Source organism: Aotus nancymaae, unplaced genomic scaffold, assembly GCF_030222135.1.
Source record: "Aotus nancymaae isolate 86718 unplaced genomic scaffold, 86718_ANA_hifiasm-v0.15.2.pri h1tg000108l, whole genome shotgun sequence".
Classification (NCBI taxonomy): domain Eukaryota; kingdom Metazoa; phylum Chordata; class Mammalia; order Primates; family Aotidae; genus Aotus; species Aotus nancymaae.
The window spans coordinates 12,985,525-13,007,974 of record NW_026988523.1 but is presented as its reverse complement, the minus strand read 5'-3'; the positions used below and the strand labels follow the sequence as shown (position 1 = coordinate 13,007,974).

At 36.0% G+C, this 22,450-nt stretch overlaps 1 protein-coding gene across 1 annotated transcript in view; it reads right to left on the bottom strand.

Annotated features, from left to right (window-relative positions):
* XPR1 (xenotropic and polytropic retrovirus receptor 1) overlaps nucleotides 1-22,450 on the bottom strand; it is a 254,560-nt gene that overhangs the window by 84,509 nt on the left and 147,601 nt on the right. The window contains exons 3-6 of the mRNA XM_064370708.1: nucleotides 19,803-19,904; nucleotides 6,099-6,322; nucleotides 3,207-3,356; nucleotides 2,864-2,947 (exon numbers count right to left, since the gene is read on the bottom strand). Of these exons, the coding sequence (XP_064226778.1) occupies nucleotides 2,864-2,947; nucleotides 3,207-3,356; nucleotides 6,099-6,322; nucleotides 19,803-19,904 (560 nt within the window). The remainder of the gene's footprint in view (nucleotides 1-2,863; nucleotides 2,948-3,206; nucleotides 3,357-6,098; nucleotides 6,323-19,802; nucleotides 19,905-22,450) is intronic.

The following is a 22,450-nucleotide window of genomic DNA, read 5'->3' as shown; positions in this document are numbered from 1 at the left end:
ACAAGCAATCACTGATCTGCTTTCTGTCACTATTTATTTGTTTGCCATTTTTCTGGAGTCTTTGGTTACTGATATCATACAATAGGTACTCTTTTTTTTCTGCTTTCTTTCTCTCCACATAATTAATTTGAGATTAATCAATCGGTTATTCCTTTTTATTGCTGAGTAGTACTTCATTGTATGGATATATCACAAATTGTTTATCCACTCACCTACTGACAGATATTTGGGTTGTTTAGATGCTACGAACATTCGTGTAGAGTCTTTATATGGACACATATTTGCATTTCTCTTGGGTAAATACCTAGGAGTGTAACAGCTAGATCATATGGTAGGTGTACACTTAACTTTTAAGAAACAGCTAAACTGTTTTCAAATGTGTTCATTCATTATATATTTTATATTTCACCACAGCGTATTAGAAAAGAGAGTTCCTATTCCTCCATCATTTAGTATGATTAGTCTTTTAACAGAGAATGTATTATCTTACTGTGGTTTTAATTAGCATTTCCATAATGCCTAATGATATTGAGCATTTTGTCACATGCTAATTTGCCACCTGTACATCTGCGAAGAAATGTTCGGGTCTTTTGCCCATTTTTAAAAGTTGGTTTGATTGTTTTCCTTCTATTGAGTATTGGAGTTCTTTTTATATTCTAAACATAAGTCCTTTAATAGATACATTTTGTAAATATTTTCTGCTAGTCTCTTGCTTTTCTCTTCATTCTCTTAATGTATCTTTTGAAGAGCATAAGTTTTTAACTTTGATGAGGTGGTTTTGGTGTCATTTCTAAGAAATCTTTGCATAATCCAAAGTCAGTAGGACTGTCTTCTATATTTTCTTCTAGAAATTTGTAGTTTTCAGTTTTCATTTCGGACTATGGTACATTTTAGAACTATATGGTGTGACGTATGGATGAAAGCTCTTTTTTTTTTTTGGTATATGTAATTCAACTGTTTCAGCATCATTAGTTGAAAACACTATCTTTCTCCATTAATCTGCTTTGTATCTGTATCAAAAATCTCTTGTAATATGTTAGTCTATTTTTGTACACTCTATTCTGGTCCATTGATCTATTTGCCTACTATGACACTACTACCAAACTCTCTTGATTACTGTGGCTTTAATAAGCTTTCATAAGGTAATGTTAATCCCTCAATTTAGTTTTTCCAAAGCTGCTTTGGTTATTCTAGGTCTTCTGCATTTCCATATACTTTTTTTTTTTTGGAGACAGAGTCTCACCCTGTTGCCCAGGCTGCAGCGCAGTGGCATGATCTCGGCTCACTGCAACTTCCACCTCCTGGATTCAAGTGATTCTTGTCCCTCATCCTCTCAAGTAGCTGGAATTATAGGCATGTGCCATCAAGCCTGGATAATTTTTGTATCTTAGTCAAGACAGGGTTTCATCATGTTGGCTAGGCTAGTCTTGAACTCCTGGCCTCAAATGATCCACCTGCCTTGGCCTCCCAAAGTTCTGGGATTACGGACATGAGCCATTGTGCCTGGCTGCATATACATTTTTAACTCTGCTTACTAATTTTACAAAACAAAAAAAAAGTCTTCTGAGATTTCTGAGCTGGAATGTATTGTATCTACAGATCACCTCAGGAAGAAACAATGTATCTTTAAAATACTGGGTTTCTGCAATATACCTATGAACACAGCATCTCTTTCATTCAAGTCTTTAATCTTGCTCAGCAGTGTTTTGTAGTTTTCAATGTAAAGGCCTTACATGTCTTTTGTCAGAATTATTACTAAACATTGTATATTTTGATGGTATTATAAATAGCACTGCTTTAACATTTTTTTATTTCCAATTGTTCTTGCAAGTATGTAAATACACAAATGACTTTTACATATTGGTCTTGTATTTGGAGACCTTGCTAAACTCATTTATTAGTTCTAGTAGCTATTCTACAGATTCACTAGATTTTCTACATAGATCATTAAGTCACTGGCAAAACCCCACTGATTTTACTTCTTCTTTTCTACTCTGAATGCCTTTTATTTCTTTTTTCTTCCCTTACTGCACTGGCTATAATCTCTAGTACAATGTTGAATAGAGGTGTTAAAAGTGAATACCCTTTTTGCCCCAAGTCTTAGGAAGAAAGCATTCAGTGTTTACCATTGAGAATGATAATAACTGTAGAGGGTTTTTTTGGTTTGTTTCTTTTTCATAGATGCCTTTCATTAGGTTATGGAAGCCGTTTCTATTATTGATTTCTATTCCACTGTTGTCTGAAAACATACTTTGTATGGCTTAATTCCTTCTGTATTTACTGAGAATTGTTTTATGACACAGACGATATTACTTAATAAATGCTTTCTTTTTTATAACTACTGTGTAGATATCATTTAATAAATGCTTTTTTGGTGTAACTGCCGCATTCTGAATAAAGCTATATAGCAATCCAGCATATCTGAAGCCACCATATCATTTTTTTTAAATCACATCTTAATCATTTGATGACACCAAGAAGTTAGCAGGTCAGTAAGAATAAACAAGAGAGAAGGAGGCTGAGGCAGGAGAATTGCCTGAACCCAGGAGGCGGAGATTGCGGTGAGCCGAGATCGCGCCATTGCGCTCCAGCCTGGGTATCAAGAGCGAAACTCCGTCTCAAAAAAAAAAAAAAAAAAAAAAAAAAAAGAATAAACAAGAGAGAAAATACAGTATAAGAAGAGAGAAAGGTGAAAGACAATAATTCACAATGAAGTAAAATATAGCATATAATGTTTAATAAAATAAGTAGCAACTACTTATAAACTTTGTCTGAAAATTTTTTAAGGGAATGAAACCAGCTAAATATTGTGTTGATTATTAAATAGGTAAAATCAAACAAAGTACTGAAAGCAAATACTAACCTGAGCAGCTCCCAAAGGGGGGACACGTAAACGCTTCATAGCCTTTTGTCTGTCACCATCTTCAAGTTCATTGGTCACTACAGCCTAGAAAGACAAATTAAATTTTGGTTAGGTTATACTCAACTTGAGTGATGCACAAATAATTCTGTACCATGTATATATGACATATTCTGATAACTTTTTGGTGAATGTATACTGATACAGAAAAGGAAAAAAAATCACAAGTAGGGCACATATATTAAAAGCTACCAACTAGCTACAAAATAACAGAAATAAGGAATTGCTTCCCTAAAAACAAAACATGTAACTGAAAATATGTGGTAAATAAATGAGATTACCGTACCTCAGTTTCAGAGATAAGCTGGTTGATTTTCTTGCACGTATAAAATGGAGCCACTTCTACGTGAGCCACTCGCCAATCTGCTCCACGAGATGTTTCCAGGATCTTGTCATGCTTTTTAAGGATTTTTCGAAACCCTGTAAAATTCAGATTCTACAAAAAGAAACGAGAAACACAACTATAATTTTCACTACCATCAAAAAAGATGAAAAAGAATAAGCACTAAGCACTGACAGAGACGGCTGGACAAACACTGAGTACTCAAGGAAATGGCAATGCTTTCATAAAAGCATCTACTACTAAAAGGATCAGACTCTTCTTTTTTATTTCTTTTATTCATTTCAAGATAGTATGCTATTAGTAACACAAAGAAATCCTGAACTATGAACCCTATTATTTCTCTTCCAAGTAAATTAATGAAAGCCCTAACCTCAAAATGTTTTTGTTTCCAGTTTTCTATGTATAATTATTTTCAAAATAGCTAATTTCTATTATTTTGCTGCTTTTGTCAAAAGAATTATTTTCAGAAAATGTTTTGCATTGGCCATGTATTGAACATATTTATTTAGTTCTTTGTCTTTCGAAGGACTGGTATAGGAGTACATATCTCCCCTTGCATACAACCATGCATGTTCCAGTAAGGAAAAGGGAAGATCATCCAGTGCTCTTAATTTTCATTTTCCTTCCACTGACTCTCAGTTTAGGTATGGGAGTACAAAGAAGAGTAAGTAGAAAGGAAGAAGTGATCATACTTACAGGGTTCAGTTTATAATGGGTAGAAGCCTTTCCTCAGTTTCTACAATAACAAAATACTATACTTTTCAGCATCTCAAATTCTGTTGTTTTTTTGCCCAGCATGCAAGAAATCAGAAAACTCAATTTGCAAGGTTAGATGTTTAAACCAGAGGTCTCCCAAATTTGCTGATTACATAGCCCTAACAGTAAAAAATTGTGCACTCACTCCAAAATAGGCTTTCCTTACTTATTTATTTACCTATTTTTCCCTCATGCTTTAATGTATGATCTTAAAGTCTTTGTGGGGTGCATACATGCATCATGACCTAGAAATAGCTTTTAACCCATCTTCCTTTCTCCTTCATTCTCAAAATAAATGTATTCTTGCAGAAGAGATCACCCCCAAAGAATACAAGATAAAGCAGAACTTTTATAATTAAGTATTGTTTTTGTTTTCCCAAGAAGCATTTTATAATGACCTGAACAAAAGTTGTTAAGGAAGTTAATACGATAAAATTTAACAAACATTTTTCCATGTAACACACAAACATAGTTTATGAACTATGAGATGTTAATGTTGTTATACCATTAGAGGAAAGAGGAAATACATTTTATTTTTGTTTTTTAAAGTATACAGCAATGAACAAATCTTAAAGCAAAGGTATTTATGACTATATAAATATATGCAATTATTTTTCTATTAAATTGTTTTCTTACTAGATTTGTCTTCAAATGATAAAATACTAAATCACTAAAGAACAAAATAGAATTACAGAAGAAAAATAAAAATAAGCACATGCATAAGATTACTGAAGATATGGGACTTTAATTTTTATTTTAAAATTCAAATACTCAAGGTAATACTTTTGTTGCATAATCTTTAGTTTTAATATAGTATATCATCCTATGATGATCCTAACCACTCATTATAAGTAATAATCACAAGAATAAAATGAGCCAGGCACGGTGGCTCACGCCTGTAATCACAGCACTTTGGGAGGCTGAGGCAGGCGGATCACGAGGTCAGGGGTTTGAGACCAGCCTGACCAACATGGTGAAACCTGGTCTCTACTTAAAAATACAAAAATTAGCCAGGCATGGTGGTGCACACCTGTAATCCCACCAACTTGGGAGGCTGAGGCAGGAGAATTACTTGAACCTAGGAGGCGGAGGTTGTGGTGAGCCAAGAGCACACCATTGCACTCCAGCCTGGGCGACAGAGCAAGACTCCATCTCAAAAAAAAAAAAAATTAAAAATAAATAAATAAATAAATAAAATAAAATGAAAAATAGTGCATAAGGTCGCTCTAAAGATCAGGGTGATGCTTTTCTCAATAACTTTTTAAAAATGTGATTTTACTGCAGCCCATGGACAAAAAAATTGGAAGGATTCAGTTGCAAGTTGAAAGTCAGAGTCTTTGTTTTATTAGTGTCAGCTACATAAAAATTAACTGTCTGATAGCTTTTGTAGAAATTGTGCTATTGGTTAGGAAGAATATAAAAGTTCTTACTGGCCGGGAGCATTGGCTCAGGCCTATAATTCCAGCACTTGGGAGGCTGAGGCAGGCAGATCACTTTAGATCAGGAGTTCAAGAACAGCCTGGCCAACATGCTGAAACCCCATCTCTACTAAAAATACAAAAATTAGCTGGGCATGGTGGCATGTGCCTGTAGTCTCAGCTACTCAGGAGGCTGAGGCAGGAGAACTGCTTGAACCCAGGAGGCAGAGGGTGCAGTGAGCCGAGATTGTGCCGTTGCACGCCAGCCTGGGCAACACAGTGAGACTCTATTTCAAAAAAAAAAAAAAGCCCTTACATAGCCAACAGTCGTTGGAGAGACATCTTATTTCTATTCATGACTATCAGAGCTGCGTCTAAAACCAGGAAGCAAACTGTTAGTCCTTGAGTTGTGGGCTACCCCTAAATACTAAATATTATACAAAAGTTTTTAGAATATGAATCTTCAAAAATAGAAGTCTTATTAACACAGTTTTACTGCCTCTGATACATGGGTTTTAGCCAATAAGAACCTCAAGAATAACAACATGTTAAGAATTTTTCTGTTTGGAATTGACCCACTGGTATACATTAAGGTATTTCCATTTGTTGAAGTTTCTCATTTACTTAAGGGTCTCATTTTCTACAGTAAGAATCTAAGTACCTGATAGTTCTGCAGCAGGATTAGACTGAGGTAGAACTCGCTGAAGGCCAGTTTAAGATCTTTAATATTCCTATGTTGGACACGTTCCTCATGGGACAAGTGGAAGACTGGCTTTCTGCGTTGTCGCAGCGTGGTAACACCAGTGCTTTCTTTCTGCGCATCCAGCGATGACTGAAGCTCATTCTGAAGTGTAGCAAACCTGCGCTGAGCCTCTGCGAGCTTCTCTGTAAGAAATAAAACAGAACTGTCAAATCAGTAAGATAAAAAAGTTCTGACTTGTGAATTTTTAATAATTATTCCCATTTGCTCCCCTAGAATTTCTCGAAAAAAAAAACCTGTTATATGTAATATTTAGAACTCGATAGGAAAAGATATTTTTGTGTAACATACTCCTTTCATTCTATCCCACACAAAACCTCATGTACCCTTTCTTTTTACAAATGAATAAATAAAATGTAAAGAGCTGCTAAGAGTGAAAATATGAAATGGTATAGACTCTCTGGTATTTGGAAAATAGCTGGCAGTTCTCAAAAGATTAAACATATGATTCAGCAATTCCATTCATAGGCATATACCTAAGAGAGCTGAAAACGTTATGTTCACACAAAAACTTGTATACACATACTAACTTGCATTTATAATAGCCAGAAAGTGAAAACAATCCAAATGTCCATCGAGGAACAGATAAACTGTGGTGTACATGCATGTGTGTGTATATAAATACACAATAGAATCAGCCATAAAAAAAATGAAGTACTAATTCATGCTATGACATGGGTGAACTTTGAAGACATTATGTGAAAGAAACCAGACACAAAATACCCAATAGTGTACGATTCCATTTACATGAAATGTCCAGAATCAGGAAATCCACACAGATAGAAAGTAGATTAATGCTTGCCATGGGCTGAGCAGAAGGCAAATGGGGAGTGATTGCTAATGGGTATGAGATATATCTCTAGGATGATAAAAATGTTCCAGAATTGGTCATGATGGTTGTATAATCTTGTGAATAAACTAAAAACCACGGAATTACACACTTTAAAGAGGTAAATTTTATGGCATATAAATATCTCAATTTTAAAAAGCTATTAAGAAATGTTTCTGGTTATACAGTTACGTCAGAAACAGGATTACAATTTGGGCTTTAGATTTTTAATTTCCTGGATTTCCCACTACACTTCATTACTTCTCTAAGACAGGTATTATAAGAAGAGATTAAGATTTGCAAATTATGTTGTTAAAAATACTAGGTATATCTGGATATATGTGCTTGTGTTACACATACATTTAAAAATAATACTCTGTAATTTTTCTTCTAAGGTCACAATTTAGTTCATTGGAAACAACCAGATTTGGGTTCAAATCCTTTCCCTATTAACTAGCTGTATGATTTTAGTCAAGTGTTTTGTTTTGTTTTTTAACTCTTCTACACCTTTCACAGATGAAATGGAAATACCAACTCCCTCATAAAGTGGTTATAAAGATTAAATGAAACATGGAAATGCCAAGAGACATAGCATTCAATAAATTATGATGATAAAAATTATATAGGCCGGGCGCGGTGGCTCACGCCTGTAATCCCAGCACTTTGGGAGGCCAAGGCAGGTGGATCACGAGGTCGAGAGATCGAGACCATTCTGGTCAACATGGTGAAACCCCGTCTCTACTAATACAAAAAATTAGCTGGGCATGGTGGCGCGTGCCTGTAATCCCAGCTACTCAGGAGGCTGAGGCAGGAGAATTGCCTGAACCCAGGAGGCGGAGGTTGCGGTGAGCCGAGATCGCGCCATTGCACTCCAGCCTGGGTAACAAGAGCGAAACTCCGTCTCAAAAAAAAAAAAAAAATTATATAATAACAAAGACTTATTAGCAACTTATTTTTTCTCATAGTTCTCCCATTCCTTGCTTTATCTACTGCTATACTGTCTTGCTGTTGTCTTCATCTAACCTTTAGTATTTGTGTCCTGTCTGGCACTGCTTCATAATTCACTCTCTGTTTCTCCTAGAGAATTTCCTTCTATAGGATGCTTCTAAGATTCATCTCTATCCCTAATTCTTTACACGACCTTCATTTTCTTAACTTTTATAATCTATTTATATCTTCTTGTATTTTCTATGACCTAAGATTGTATTCAAAACTAAAATCATGTTTCTATTCCTCTTTCCAAATAAATTTCATCTATCCATGTGGGTCAACCCATCTGGGACCTACTTTTAGCACCCAGGGACCACTCTTACGCCTCTCCAACACCGATTACATCCCCCTGAGGGAGCCCAGAAAATACTCCCTTCATTAAGGCATCCAGTATTAAGTTAGTGAGGAGAGCATCTGCATCCTTAAAAAGCTCTATGTTTATTCTCCAATGAAGGCCATGAATGGCCATGAGAGATGTATCCACTGAGATGGGTTCCCTGATTGCAATGCATATTCAATGATCCTTGGAACAGAAGGGCCAGATGGCAGCACTTAACCATCAAAACAAGGTGGGTGCATTTACCATAAAAGGCAATAGGGAAGATGTTTTTGCCCACAGAGATTTTGGCTGTGGTTAATTGATCATGGTTATCCCTAGGAAAGACAGAAATGGGCAACCTACTAAAATATTGCTTGATTGATGGAACAGAAAAAAACTCCAGGTCTGGTAGCCAAACACTTGATATTAGTCACTACAACAGAGAGTCACAACCCCTCACCAGTTTCCACACCTGGGCTATTTCGAACACCCAAAGACCCCTGACTGAAGTGGAAGCTAGCCTCGCTTTTGGATGGTTCCTGCAGCATTGCCACAAGTATATAATGTAGATCTTCCTCTAATGCTTCCTCAAAGGGCCTGATGTCTATTTACTAGAGTGAGTGCACTGGGGAAAAGGAAATATTCAGACTTTGCAAAGATTACCAGACACTGGCTTTTGTATATTGCTTTGTATTGTTGTATAAGCAATTACCACACACATAGTGTCTTAAAGAAACCCCATTTATTAGCTCACAGTTTTGTAGGTTAGAAGTCCAAGCATGATGTGTATAGGTTCTCTGTCAGGCTCTCCTAAGGCTAAATGCAAGGCTGTTTTCTCAAGCTCACATTCAAGCTCACTTGGTTGTAGCAGAATTCAGTTCTTTGTAGTTTTAAGACCAAGGTTCCCATTTCCTTGCTGGCTGTCATCTGTGGTCTGCTTTTAGCTCCTTGAGACTATCTTCTCCCTGTCTTCAAAGTCAGCAATGGAGAAACTTGCTCATTCCAAGTCCCTTTCATGCTTTGAATCTTCTTCCCTAGGAGTGGCAAACTTCTGGAAACTCCAGGCCCCACTGTGGTTCAGCAATCCAACTACGGATTTATGATATTCATGTGACAGATGAATTATCAGTCCAGATTAGACTCACAGAAGACCCAGTTGGTTCACAAATTAATCCTATGATTCCTTTCTCAGTTCCAAGATGTATGACTGGAATAGACCTACTAGGCCACTGGTAGACTCCAGTGACTCTGACCCACAGGTAAGAAACATGATGATAGAAGGTCTAAGTTCCTGGAACTTTTCTTTATCAAGATAGAACTGCAGAAATTAGTACAACAATCATAGACTTTAAAGACAAAGGGATAGGATATCTACCACATCCTCTCTTAACTCATTTGTTTATGCAGAAGTTGGATGAATCTTGGCAAATAACAGGATTGGTGTAAACTAGGTGGTCTCCATGATGGCAGCTGCTATTCTGGATATGGCATTTTCAATGAGGAAAACCAATACAGCTTCTAGCACCTGGCATGCAGCTACACATCTGATAATGCAGCTACTCACCAGGCAGCAGAGACTAGCACTGAATCCCAGATAAGGTACCATTATCCCTTGGGACTGGCCAGCTACCTACTGGCAGGCTGATTGTGTTAGATGCCTTCTATTAGGCAGGGGGCAGCAATTTGTCCTCCCTGGAATAAAAGCATTCTTGATATGGATGTACCTCTACTACCCATAATGCTTCTCTAGCACCACCATCACCTGAAATGCCTTATCCACTACCATGGCATTCTATACAGGCTTGCTTCTGATCAAGGAGCTCATTTCACAGCAAAGGCAGTAAAAGCAATGGGCTCAAAGCCATGGAATAAAATGGTCTTTTACTATACACCCAGAAATAGATGGCCTAATAGGAAAGCTAATAAATGGCCTAACAGAAAAGTTGGGAGACAAGACTCTGAAAGGATGGGGTTCTGTCTTACAGGATACAATAATGAGACCACATGTCTCCACCATAACCAAAATATCCAGTCTAGGAATCAAGGGGTAGAAGTAAGAGTGGCTCCTCTCAATACTTTAATAATCCAGTCACATAATTTTTTATTCCCAACCTACGACTTAAACTCTGACTGCTGGTTAGTTCTCAAGGGCAAAATGCATCCATCAGAGGAATACAACAATGGTTCCACTGAATTGGAAGATGAAACTGCCACCTGGCCATTTTGGGTTCTTCCTATCAATGAAACAATAGGCAAAGAAGGAGTTTACTGGCTAAAAGTGACTGATCCTGATTAACAAGGGAAAACTGAGTTGCTGAAACGTAATAGGAGCGACAAGGTCTGGAACCCAAGAGACTCTCTGGAACACCTCCTATTACTTCCATGACCAATAATATTTGTTAATAAAAAACTACAACAGGCCGGGCACAGTGGCTCATGCCTGTAATCCCAGCACTCTAGGAGGCCGAGGCAGGCAGATCACTTGAGGCCAGGAGTTTGAGACCAGCCTGACCAAAAGGGTAAAACCCTGTCACTACTAAGATTACAAAAATTAGCTGGATGTAGTGGCGCACATCTGTAATCCCAGCTGCTCAGAAGGCTGAGGCACAAGAATCTCTTGAACCCAGGAGGTGGAGGTTGCAATGAGCAGAGATTATGCCACCACACTCCAGCCTGGGTAACAGAGTGAGATTGTGTCTCAAAAACAAAAACAAAAAATAAACAACAACGACAAAACTAGAGCAATTAATAAAAGAACTATTAAGGATTCAGATCCTTTGGGAATTAAAGTGAGGTCATCTCACTTAATAACCAGTTGGGGTTCTGGTGGAAGGCAAAGGAAACACGGAGTGGGTCATGGGAAAAGGAAGCAATAGATACCAGTTATAACCCCTTGACCTTTTTAGTTTGTCTCTTACATCTCTCAAATTTTCTTTATTGATTTGTGTTGCATTCTGAGTAAATTTTCAGCTCTATCTTCTAGTTTATAAATTGTCCCTTAAAGTCTACCTAATCTACAATTTAACTAACGTATTAAGATACTAATTTCTGCGATTATATTTTCATGTTTAAAAGATCTAATTGGTTCTTTAAAAAATATGCCTACTCAATTTTAATGATTTCTTCTTTGTTTATGGTTTTGGTGCTCCCCTTTATGTTTTTAATCATATTAGATATATATTTTTACTGTTTTCCTGATAATTTTGTGTATTTTATGTGTCACTTTGGTGTTTCGAAGTAAGAGATAATTAGGATTTCTTTCTAGTCTTCCACATTGTAAAAAACAGAACAATTCACATATTTTTAAATCTCTTACTGAAGTCAAGGTAAAATGAATCTCAGGGCTCCTTTTACACATGTTAAGCATTTCTATTGCAAATGTGTTTTTCTTATCATTCTCAAGAGCAAAAACAGTATAGATCTTCCCGGTTCTTTCTTGATTCATGATGCCCTTAGTGTTCCAGTAATATTTTCATGATGCTTCTAGGCCAAAAAGAAATAATTAATGCTTCTATTTATTAAATAGTCAGATTCAAACAACTTAAGTATTTATGTTCTAACAACTTAGAAGCTATCTAAAAAAATATTACACACAATATGCACACAAACATATAATGAAATAACACAAGGATTTATCTAAGGGCAACTATAAATTACTCTGCTAACTAAAATCCTCACATAAATTAGCCAGAAGACAGAATATCACATGTAATAAAAATGCTTAACCTTTATTATTAAAAGATTAGTATATGAATTTGCTAATTGTTTAGTGTCCTTAGTCAGAAGTGTCAATACATTTACACTTCTCATTACATACATATTAAAAATGTAAGAAGCCCAAAAATGAAAATAAAGAGGACCTGTTACTTCCTGTGTGCCAACAATAAGTCAAGACACAAATGCCTCTCCATCTAACTCCATACTCATTTTGCAAGGCTAATCTCAAACACTGCTTTCTATATAAAGTTTTTCATATATATATATATTTTGAGACAGTCTCACTCCGTAACCAGGCGCCAGGCTGGAATGCAGTGGCATGATCTTGGCTCACTGCAGCCTCTGCCTCCTGGGTTCAAGCAATTCTCCTGCCTCGGCCTCCCGAGTAGCTGGGACTACAGGCGCGTGCCACCACACCCAGCTAATTTTTTTTTATTTTTAGTAGAGACGGAGTTTCACCATGTTGGCCAGGATGGTCTCGATTTCTTGACCTCGTGATCCACCCACCTCAGCCTCCCAAAGTGCTGGGATTACAGGCGTGAGCCACCGTGTCCGGCCAAGTTTTTCATATTTAACAACTCTCTCAGTCACAAATGAAACTTCCACCTTAGGGCTCTCATGGGACCACATACGTACAGTCAAAGCACACTGCATGTAATTCTTCATTTATGTTTGCTTCAATGACTGACTAAACTCTAAAGGTAATAGTTCTAAAATCTTTATCTTTTTTCATAAGGAAAATTTATTTTAAATATCTATTTGAGGTATAACTTACCTACCATAGGATTCATCTATTATAAACATACAATTCATTGATTTTTAGTAAATTTGTAGAGTTGTGCAATCATCATCAAAATCCAATTTTAGAACCACATTTCTGTTCACCTCATGTACTGCCATCATGTAATGCCATCATGGCCATTAGCTGTCAATTCCCACTTCCACCCCTTACTCCAGGCAACCAATGATCTGTATTCTGTCTCTGTTGATTTGCCTTTTCTGGACATTGTATGTAAAGGAATCATAAAATATGTAATCTTTCATGTCTGTCTGGGTTCTATAATTTGGCTTGATGATTTTGAGGTTAATCCGTTTTGTATCATAATGTAAGTCTGTTATACTTAGTTCCCTTTATTGCCAAATAGTATTTCATTGTGTGAATATATATTTTGTTTAAATATTCTTTAGTTTGCAGACATTTGAATTGTTTCTAGTTTTTTAAACTATATAAATAATGCTATTAACGTTCTCATACAAGTTTTTGCATGGACTATCATCATTATCTTTGTACCATAAAAAGCTTGCATATAGTATGCTCGATCCATGTTTGTTGAATAAATGGGTAAAAGTTCTCTCTAGTAATCTACATTCCCATATGGAAATGGAGAAGATATCAACACTTCAAGTGTATTTTGCTACTTTCTTTAAAATAGTGATTCTCTTCCTTAATGGCATAACTATGTAGAAGAGCCTATAAGAATCCCTGGGTAGGGGTAGGGGAATACAAAGCATATATAGTTTGAAAAAATCACATTCAATATTACCACAGCTATGGTATGAGATTTTCATATCAGATGGGTATAAATTTAAAAAGAACAAGAAATACTGCTTTCAACAGCAAGTATCCCAATCTATTTTGCAATGACACTTCAGTTTTCTAGAGCCAGAACACCAGAAAGCTCAAACACATGGGAATGCACAGAACCTGGAAAAGGGTGTGAGTGTGTGTGTGTGTGTGTGTGTGTGTGTGTAAAAATGTATACTTTGATCTATGAATGAAAATCTACAAATACACTTATAAAAATAAAAATGAATCTCAGGGCCATTTTGACACATTAAGCATTTCTACCGCAAATGTGTCTGTCTTATCCTCAAGATCAAAAACAAGTTCTTGGTCCTTGGTGTAGAACTTCTTGGCTCTTTCTTGGTTCATGGTGCACTTTGTATCTCAGTAATATTTTCATGATGCTTCTAGGCCAAAAGAAATACCTAATACTTCTATTTATTAAGTAGTCAAGTTCAAACAACTTAAGTATTTATGTCCTAACAACTTAGAAGCTACCTAAAAAAATATTACACATGATATGTCTAAAGATGGGTTTTTGCCGTGTTGGCCAGGCTGGTCTCAAACTCCTGACTTCAGGTGATCCACCCACCTCGGCCTCCCAAAGTGCTGGGATTACAGGCGTGAGCCACCACACCTGGCCAAGTGGCTCCTTTAATTTCACTTCCCCTACTACCCTCCCTACTTCTTTAAACAGTTCTTAAGTAACTGATTCTACTGTAATGAACTCAAGAGAATCATGATGCAGGAAGATACGTTAAAATATAGGAATTTTTAAAAATATACTCACCTATGACCACTTTCATTAAAAATATATATTTGATCCACATTTTAACACATACATGAGTAAAGAACAAAATGAGCTATTAAGTCATAGTTTAGATACATGCATACTAGACACATGTATCACTTCTGAAATGAAAATTACTATTTCAGTATAAAAGATTCTTATGTTTCATTGCACACATTTAGTGGTATAACAATATACAGTGCCAAAAATTCTTTTTGTATAAAAACAGTATAAATTAATAATGAAGAAAAATAAACATACAGCAAGACACTGTAAAACAGGATTACAAGAATAACTGTATAATAAGAATAGCTCTTAGTAACTATTTACCAATTGGTCTTGCATTTATAAAAAGGCAGAAAATATTTTACAGCCAAGAAATAAGTCTGTTTCTATTATAATTTTCCTACTAATAAAACATCAGTGCAATTACCTTCCTTCTTCCCTCTCACCCTCCTTTTCTTCTTTTTTAGTAAAGAAAGAGAAAGCATGTAACACTGCTGTGAGTTCCCAATGTAACTGAAACCAAAAAAATTCAGCCAGAAAAAAACCGAAATTATTCAAAAACAAAGAAAAAGCACTTAGCTATTTCAAAATTCCAGCCAATGAAAGGGGCTTGACTGTTCTGTGAAATATTAGAAGCAACACATATATTCTGACTTTTTTTTTTAACATTAGGCACATAAACACTGTTTAGAAGCTAAATATTTTGAATGAAGAGAAAAGGCAAACTGGTTTGGAAAAAGTGAAGTGATCAGTTGGATCAGCTGTCCATTGAAAAAAAGACATTACTGGTCACCACAAAAAGGGTTTCCAATTATATAGCCTTCAGGATTGATACTATTTTCAGTGACAGAAGAGACCCAAGAAACTCTAGGTTAGGGATTAGCAATGCTTTTACCAAGAAGGACCCCTCCTTTTCACAATTCCCTTCTCTTCCTATTATCTTCAAATACTGAAAGATTTTACCTATAAATATAAATAAATGTCCATTTTTAATCAAAGATACATAATAAACAATAAAGACAAACAAAATAACTTACATCAGGTTTACTGAATATTGAAAATAGCTTCTGATCCTAACATGTGGAACCCTAGAGGGTTGGGAATCAATTTGCTTGTTTTATAAGCAAGTAGCACTGGCAAGAAAAAAATTCCAAATTTTAGCAGCATTCATGCTATATTTTGATTGGCCTTTTTGATGTGATTAGAAACAGACAAAATAAAATACGGCAATTTGTTTTGGGACATTTAAAGGTTCCAGTCAAAAATATTTCACTTAAAAATGGACCATTTTTAGCTATTTAATGTGTGAGATATAAGCAGGTGGAGGTAGGTTATTAAGCTAAACTCACCCCATATTGTTTAGAGTTTTTCTTGTGCCCTAGTATCTGAAAACTGCAGTCTACAATCTTCTGAGGAGAAGGTGGCTAAATAAGGAGGGAAAAATATACTGTTGAGGACCAGTACCAAATTCTGTTTCTGTCAATCATGTCTTCATATTACCCATCACTTCCTGATCTGGCAAGAGTCAGTCTAGAGACTACCAATTTGTACCTGTGAGGACATCAAGAGACATGCCTCACTGGCCTTGCCAATATACACACAAAACAGGAAGGCATCAAATTATAGCACCAAAATTTTAAATAGTAGCTAGCCTAAAATTATTTTTGAGAAGTGACCTAACTTAAAGAAATCATGTTTCAAACTGAGGGTTGCAATGCAACATGGGGCCATAAAAGCAATTTAGTGGATCATAATCAGCATTTAAAAAAATCAAACAGAAATGGAAAAACATACAAAACATAATATACTACAAGTACTAAAGATAAGTATTGTTTATAAAAACATTTTAAATTATTTAAATATATTATATAGTCACTCACATATAGATGTATACAAACCTATATTAAAAAAAAGTATCTGCATGTGTGTACTGGGTCATAATGTAGTTTTTTTTTTTCTTTTTACTATAACTCAAAATATAAAAAGCATCTACTGGCCAGATGCAGTGGCTCATGCCTGTAATACCAGCACTTTGGGAGGCTGAGGTGAGTAGATCACCTGAGGTCAGGAGTTCGAGACCAGGCTGGCCAACACGGTGAAACCTCGTCTCTACTCAAAATAAAAAATTAGCCAGGTGTGGTGGTGCACACTTTCAATCCCAGCTACACAGGAGGCTGAGGCAAGAGGATCACTTGAACCTGGGAGGCAGAGGTTGCAGTGAACTGAGATTGCGCCAATGCACTCCATCCTGAACAATAAAGCGAGACCCTGTCTCAAAAAAAAAAAAAAGTACTACCAAGAGTAGATACTTTTCTTCATAAACAAACATTTTCTATTCTTTGTGATATAAATCGTCTATTTAGAGTTGAGCTTAGAGACCCCTCTTTTTCAAAAAAATGTCATAGTAAAAGAAAAAAGCTAATAAACTTGATTTTATATATTCATAATTTACAGCCTTACTCTTTCTCAATAATTTCCAATACGCTTTCTCAATCTAAATATTTCTTTCATTGCAAATGCCCTCCTTTTTTAGTCTCCTCCTCCTCCTTCTATATGGTCTTCTCTGTCTACATTGCTGATTCCTCTTTATCCTTCTATCTCCTAACTATAGAAATCATCTTTCTCCTTGGGAAAATTGCAATCCCTTTTTCCCCTGCAGAAAATCTACCTGCTTGCATGGTTTTAAATAATATTTATATTTTGTCTTTGCCTTCTAGGTGCCCGTAACCTGGTGAAAGAGACAGGCATATATGCCATGTTCTTTCATGGCTCTTGCTTGTGCATAAACTGTTCCCTCTGCCCAAGGAAAAAGCCCAGGTACAAATGAAAGATGAGGGGGAGGATATAAAGTTAAGACATTTGCTTGCTCATTTAATTTTTGTTTGAAGGGAATGATTTGCTAAGGAGATTGAATCAGTAAAAAGGGAAGTTAAATACATGTATTTAATAATTCTTAGAGGAAATAATTACTGGAGCAAAGTCTTGAAGAGCTGAAATTTACTCAGTAGTTGTAAAGATCTGCCATGGAATAAAGAGGGATATGTCTTCTACAAAGATTGGAGGAAAATAAATAAGAATGAGAATGTCTATTAGGCATTTGGGGGAGAAGTACAGATATAATAGCATATATCTGCATGGTATTGTACATCAACAGATGATGACCTTTATTTTTGTTTGTAAAGCAGGGAGTGTAATGAGCATGATGGGGAAGATGGTGCAGTTAGAGAATTCTGGAGAATGATATAAGGTTTACAAAAGCACTTTGGAGCATGAAAAAGGATACTGATTAGGACCCACAGGAAGCTCTGAGGACATAGTTAAGGGTGTAACAATGAATTTATTCTGTTCCAGTTTCTTCTGCTGTTGTCCTACACGCCCTGTGGGGTAGGCATAAAGAAGATAAAAGGTGAACTGGTTGAGTTTTACTAGGTAGATGCAACATAAGGTAATGAGGGTAAAGGGATTAAAAACACAGGGGTCAAAATGGTTAAAATAATTGACAGAGAAGAAAATAATTCTGGCTGGGTGTGGTGGCCACACCTATAATACCAGCACTTAGGAAACAGAGGCAAGAAGATAGCTTGAGCCCAGGAATTCAATACCTTCCTGGGCAGCATAGCAAGACCCCATTCTCCACAAAAAGGAAAAAATACGACGAAAAGGAAAAAAGTAGGAAATAATTCTAAGAGGTGTATGATAAACTGAAATAAAATGGAAGAGTCAAGAAACTAGAGTTCTGTGAGATGGGAAAACAGATGTTAAAGGAGTAGGGAAGTAAAAAGCTAAAAGGCTGGGACACATGGTCACAGACTCATATTAGGTTTCAGTATTTTAGAGGAGAGGAATTCTGGGTGATGGGTATGGCTATGTGTGTATGTGGCTTAAGTACAGTGTAACTGAAAATGACTGTCCACAAGGACAATAAAGCCATCCAGCATGATATGAAAAATTAAGATTGAGATTTATTTAGACTGAGAGCCAGGAGTCTAAGTTCACAGTGAGCAACCAAGAGGTCAGTAGATGCCAACAAATAGGAGTGGCAGAAATGGAATATTCTACACAATACTGATGCTACGAAGAAGATCCATTTTTACAGAAATACACAGAAATACTGATTTGGAGGAACAATAGTATTTTACAGAAATACACAGATACACCGATTTGGAAGAACGGTGGTAGCTAAGGGAATGCTGGACTCCATCTCTTGTCTTCTGACAGCGTTTTCTCACTGACTCTTTTTACCTTTTTCCATCCCTGTCTCACAATACTCTATAAAAGAGAATGATCAGCTTCTAGTTGAAGGGGCTGCTGAAAAAGGACATGAGTAAGATGCTTCCAGAAGTCATGGAAAAGCCAGGAAAAAAATCATCCGAAGAACAAATTAGTAAAGTCATGAAACTATTCATCTTTAGACTAATCCACACTAATATCTGCTTTATGATTACGCTAGTTATAAGATTATGGTATTTCCAATGTCTTTCCCAAGAGATGAGTATATTCTCAATATCAGGCATGTATTTGCATATTAAATATGACAAGGAAAAAATAGAGTAATTTTATATTTTTGATATTATATAAAATTACAAACTAAAACTTTTTTTTATCAATTACTGCTCAGGGAATAGATATAATACATTCAACAGGATAGGTATTCCAGTTATTAGGTTGTAAGCTTAGCAGTGTAACAGGGACTATGTGTAAGATTTCCAGAGCCTAGATCAAACATCCTTCTGAATCTAACTTACTTTGTGCTGATTCTGTATTCATCAAACTACCTGATTATTAACTAAGTCTCATAGGACTCTTGATATCTAAGGTAGTGCTCTAGATAGTTTCCAAAATTTTTCCCTATAAATACATTGTTTTACTAATGTATACTATGTACATTACAACATACATGTATAAAAAACAAAATTCAAAAGAGTCAGACATAAATATATAGAAGTTCCAATATTTTCTTCTCATATTTGAGTGGCATAATCTGGAAGTCAGTGCTTTAGAGAAATAGGTATGAGTGTTCTAGGTAATGAAAAGGTATAAAACTGTCATCATTGATAAGCTGGAACTGTGTAATTCATCTCTGGCTAAAATGATAAAATCAAGTTTCTGACTCTTTAACCTTTGCACTGGGCCACAGTGAAGCTCTACCAAGGTACTGCCTCTATTCAATGAAATCCCAATATCCTTTTGACTGCAAGAGAGATTCCAGGCAATGACCACAGAAAGCTTAAACAATGAGAAACCAGACATGTTCTTGTCAAGAAAATATATTTTAAGTGCAGTATAGTAAGGAAAACAAGACTCAATTAAAAATGTTGATCAGAAGTTTAAATAATGATATGGTACAATTTCTCCTCCCTTGGCAACAACAAAAAAAAAGTCTTACTCACCTGAGTAAAATGTGTTGATTTTGGCAAGTTCTTTTTCACAGGTTTGGAAAAATTTCTCTTCAAACTTGGCAAAATACCTCTTTACTGTGTCCTCATCTGTAACTGAAAGACAGGAAAACAATATTTAAATTTAATGTCCAAAGGCCAATTGAGAAAACTTAGGAAACAAAAACTAAGGAACTTTTTGAATTTTTAAAATGACAACTTTATATGTATGTCTCTGAAAAAATGAATTGTGAACCATATTAAGAAAAGACTAATCAGAGACTTCTTCAGGCTGGGTACAGTGGCTCATGCCTATAATCTCAGTACTTCAGGAGGCCGAGGTGGGCAAATCACTTGAAGTCAGGAGTTCGAGACCAGTCTGGCCAACGTGGCAAAGCCTCATCTCTGCTAAAAACACAAAAATTAGCTGGGCATGGTGGTGGACACCTGTAATCCCAGCTACTTGGCAGGCTGAGGCAGGAGAACCACTTGAACCTGGGAAGTAGAGGCTGCAGTGAGCCAAGATCACACCATTCCACTACAGCCTAGGCAACAGAGCAAGACCCTGTCTCAAAAAAATAAACCCTTCATAAGACCACACACAAGCCTTAAGTGGAGGCTCTCCTAAAGCTCTACTATAATAAATTTACAATGATGGAGAAAATAAGTGTTCTAAGACTTCAGAAGAGGAAAAAAACTGTAGACAGAATTTATCAAGTAAGATTCAATGAATTCCACTGAGCTGAGTAGAATTTATTCAGCAAGAGAATAAATATCTGAGGGAAGAAAAAAGTGCAAAGCAAAGGTATGAAGACATGAATGTATAATATGTTTCCGGGAAAACGAGTTGATTTTGTTCTATGTTAAATTGTGGTCTGTTTATTTTTATTTTAGCTGTACTACATACAGAGAAAGAAGTGTGCACTGAAGAGTGTAAATTAGAAGTTCCAAATCTTTAGGAGCTGGGAAGGTAACATAAATGTGTTGAGCAAGTAGATGTTTGTGCAAATGTGGTGAGAAATGACAAGTGACACCTTCAGGAGAAGGAGTGGTTGGGATTCTGACAAGCTGGAAAGTATATGTCTGTCTAGTTGCTGCCATGTGGTGATGTGGGCCCAGTATGTCAAAGCTTTCCATTTTTCAATAGAAGCCATAAATCCAGATATTTTTAAAACACAGTGTTGGCCAATCAATATATGTTTCTGCAGGCTGGATCTACTTTGTTGAGTTCTGTCACACAGCATATCAACCTACTGAATCCCGTATGTAGAGATATATGTAACTTCAGGAACCCCAAGCCTAAAATGGTATGTTTTTTGCCCAAGTGAGATCTAATTAGACTTTCTAGATGCTAATATTAATAATATAGAACTATCCTATTCCTGGATCTCTAGGGTACTCTAAGATTGAAATGTATAGAAAAGTATAGGTTCCTTTCTGAGCCCCAGGTCTCCCAAAACTCAGTGCAGTCCCAGAAACTCTTAAAATAATCCAGCTGTCTAGAAATAAGGAAAATGGTCCAAAAGCAATATGTGCTATACATACACAGATACATAACAAATTTATAGTATTGTATGGTATAATTTGTACTACCCGAGATATTTTTTAAAGAAAAACAAAAGCTTAAAGTTCTAAAAAGCATGCTGAATCTATTCATTTTATTTGAATAACACTACACAAAATTTTAATTTATACATACCTACTTCTCTATTTCATATGCTTTAGACCTGAGAAGATAATGCAGGATGTCCTATTGATTCTGTAGTAAAACAGGATGGCCACTTTCAAGTCTGCAATCTAGGAACAATAAGGGCTATAGCCACCCAAGATCACTGAAAATCATATTTTTATTTTTATTTTTTCAAAGCATGAAGCAGGTCACAGCTTTTTTTTTTTTTTTTTTTTTCCAAATTTTAAAGCTGAGTTTGAGTTAAGGAAGCTCCATGGTAACAGATGCAGCTCGTATAATTGCACCTACCTCTAGCCGATTTAAAATAAGAGTAACAGCTTATTCTACTTAATTACCTAATTATCTTTATTTTATTCTCTATTGTTAGGAAAGAAAACCCAAAAGCAAAACATGGGCTTGGTCATCTCTACTGTGTTTTTCTCTTAACACACAACTTTTATTAACATAAAGCAACAGAAATAAAATTGTTTAGCAAAATGATTTAAACACAGTTTCTGTTCTTAAAATAATTTTTAATATATAATAATGTTCACATAGGTTGTATATTCAACATCACTATTTATAATATCACCAATTATACAGAAACAAAAAATACAGGCCTCTGAGAAACTAAAATATACATAAACCCCATGTGTTAAAGCATGAATATTCTACCCATGAATCAGTCTCCTAAGAATTTATTTCCTTGCTTTAAAGATTGTTTTATCTGGCTGAGCGTGGTGGCTCACACCTGTAATCCCAGAGCTTTGGGAGGCCGAGGAAGATGGATCACCTGAGGTCAGGAGTTTGCAACCAGCCTGACCAATATGGTGAAACCCTGTCTGTACAAAAATACAAAAATTAGTTGGGCATGGTGGCTCACGCCTATAGTCCCAGCTACTCCATTGGCTGAGGCAGGAGAATTGCTTGAATCTGGGAGGAGTTGGAGGTTGCAGTGAGCTAAGATCCCACCACAGCACTGCAGCCTGGGTGA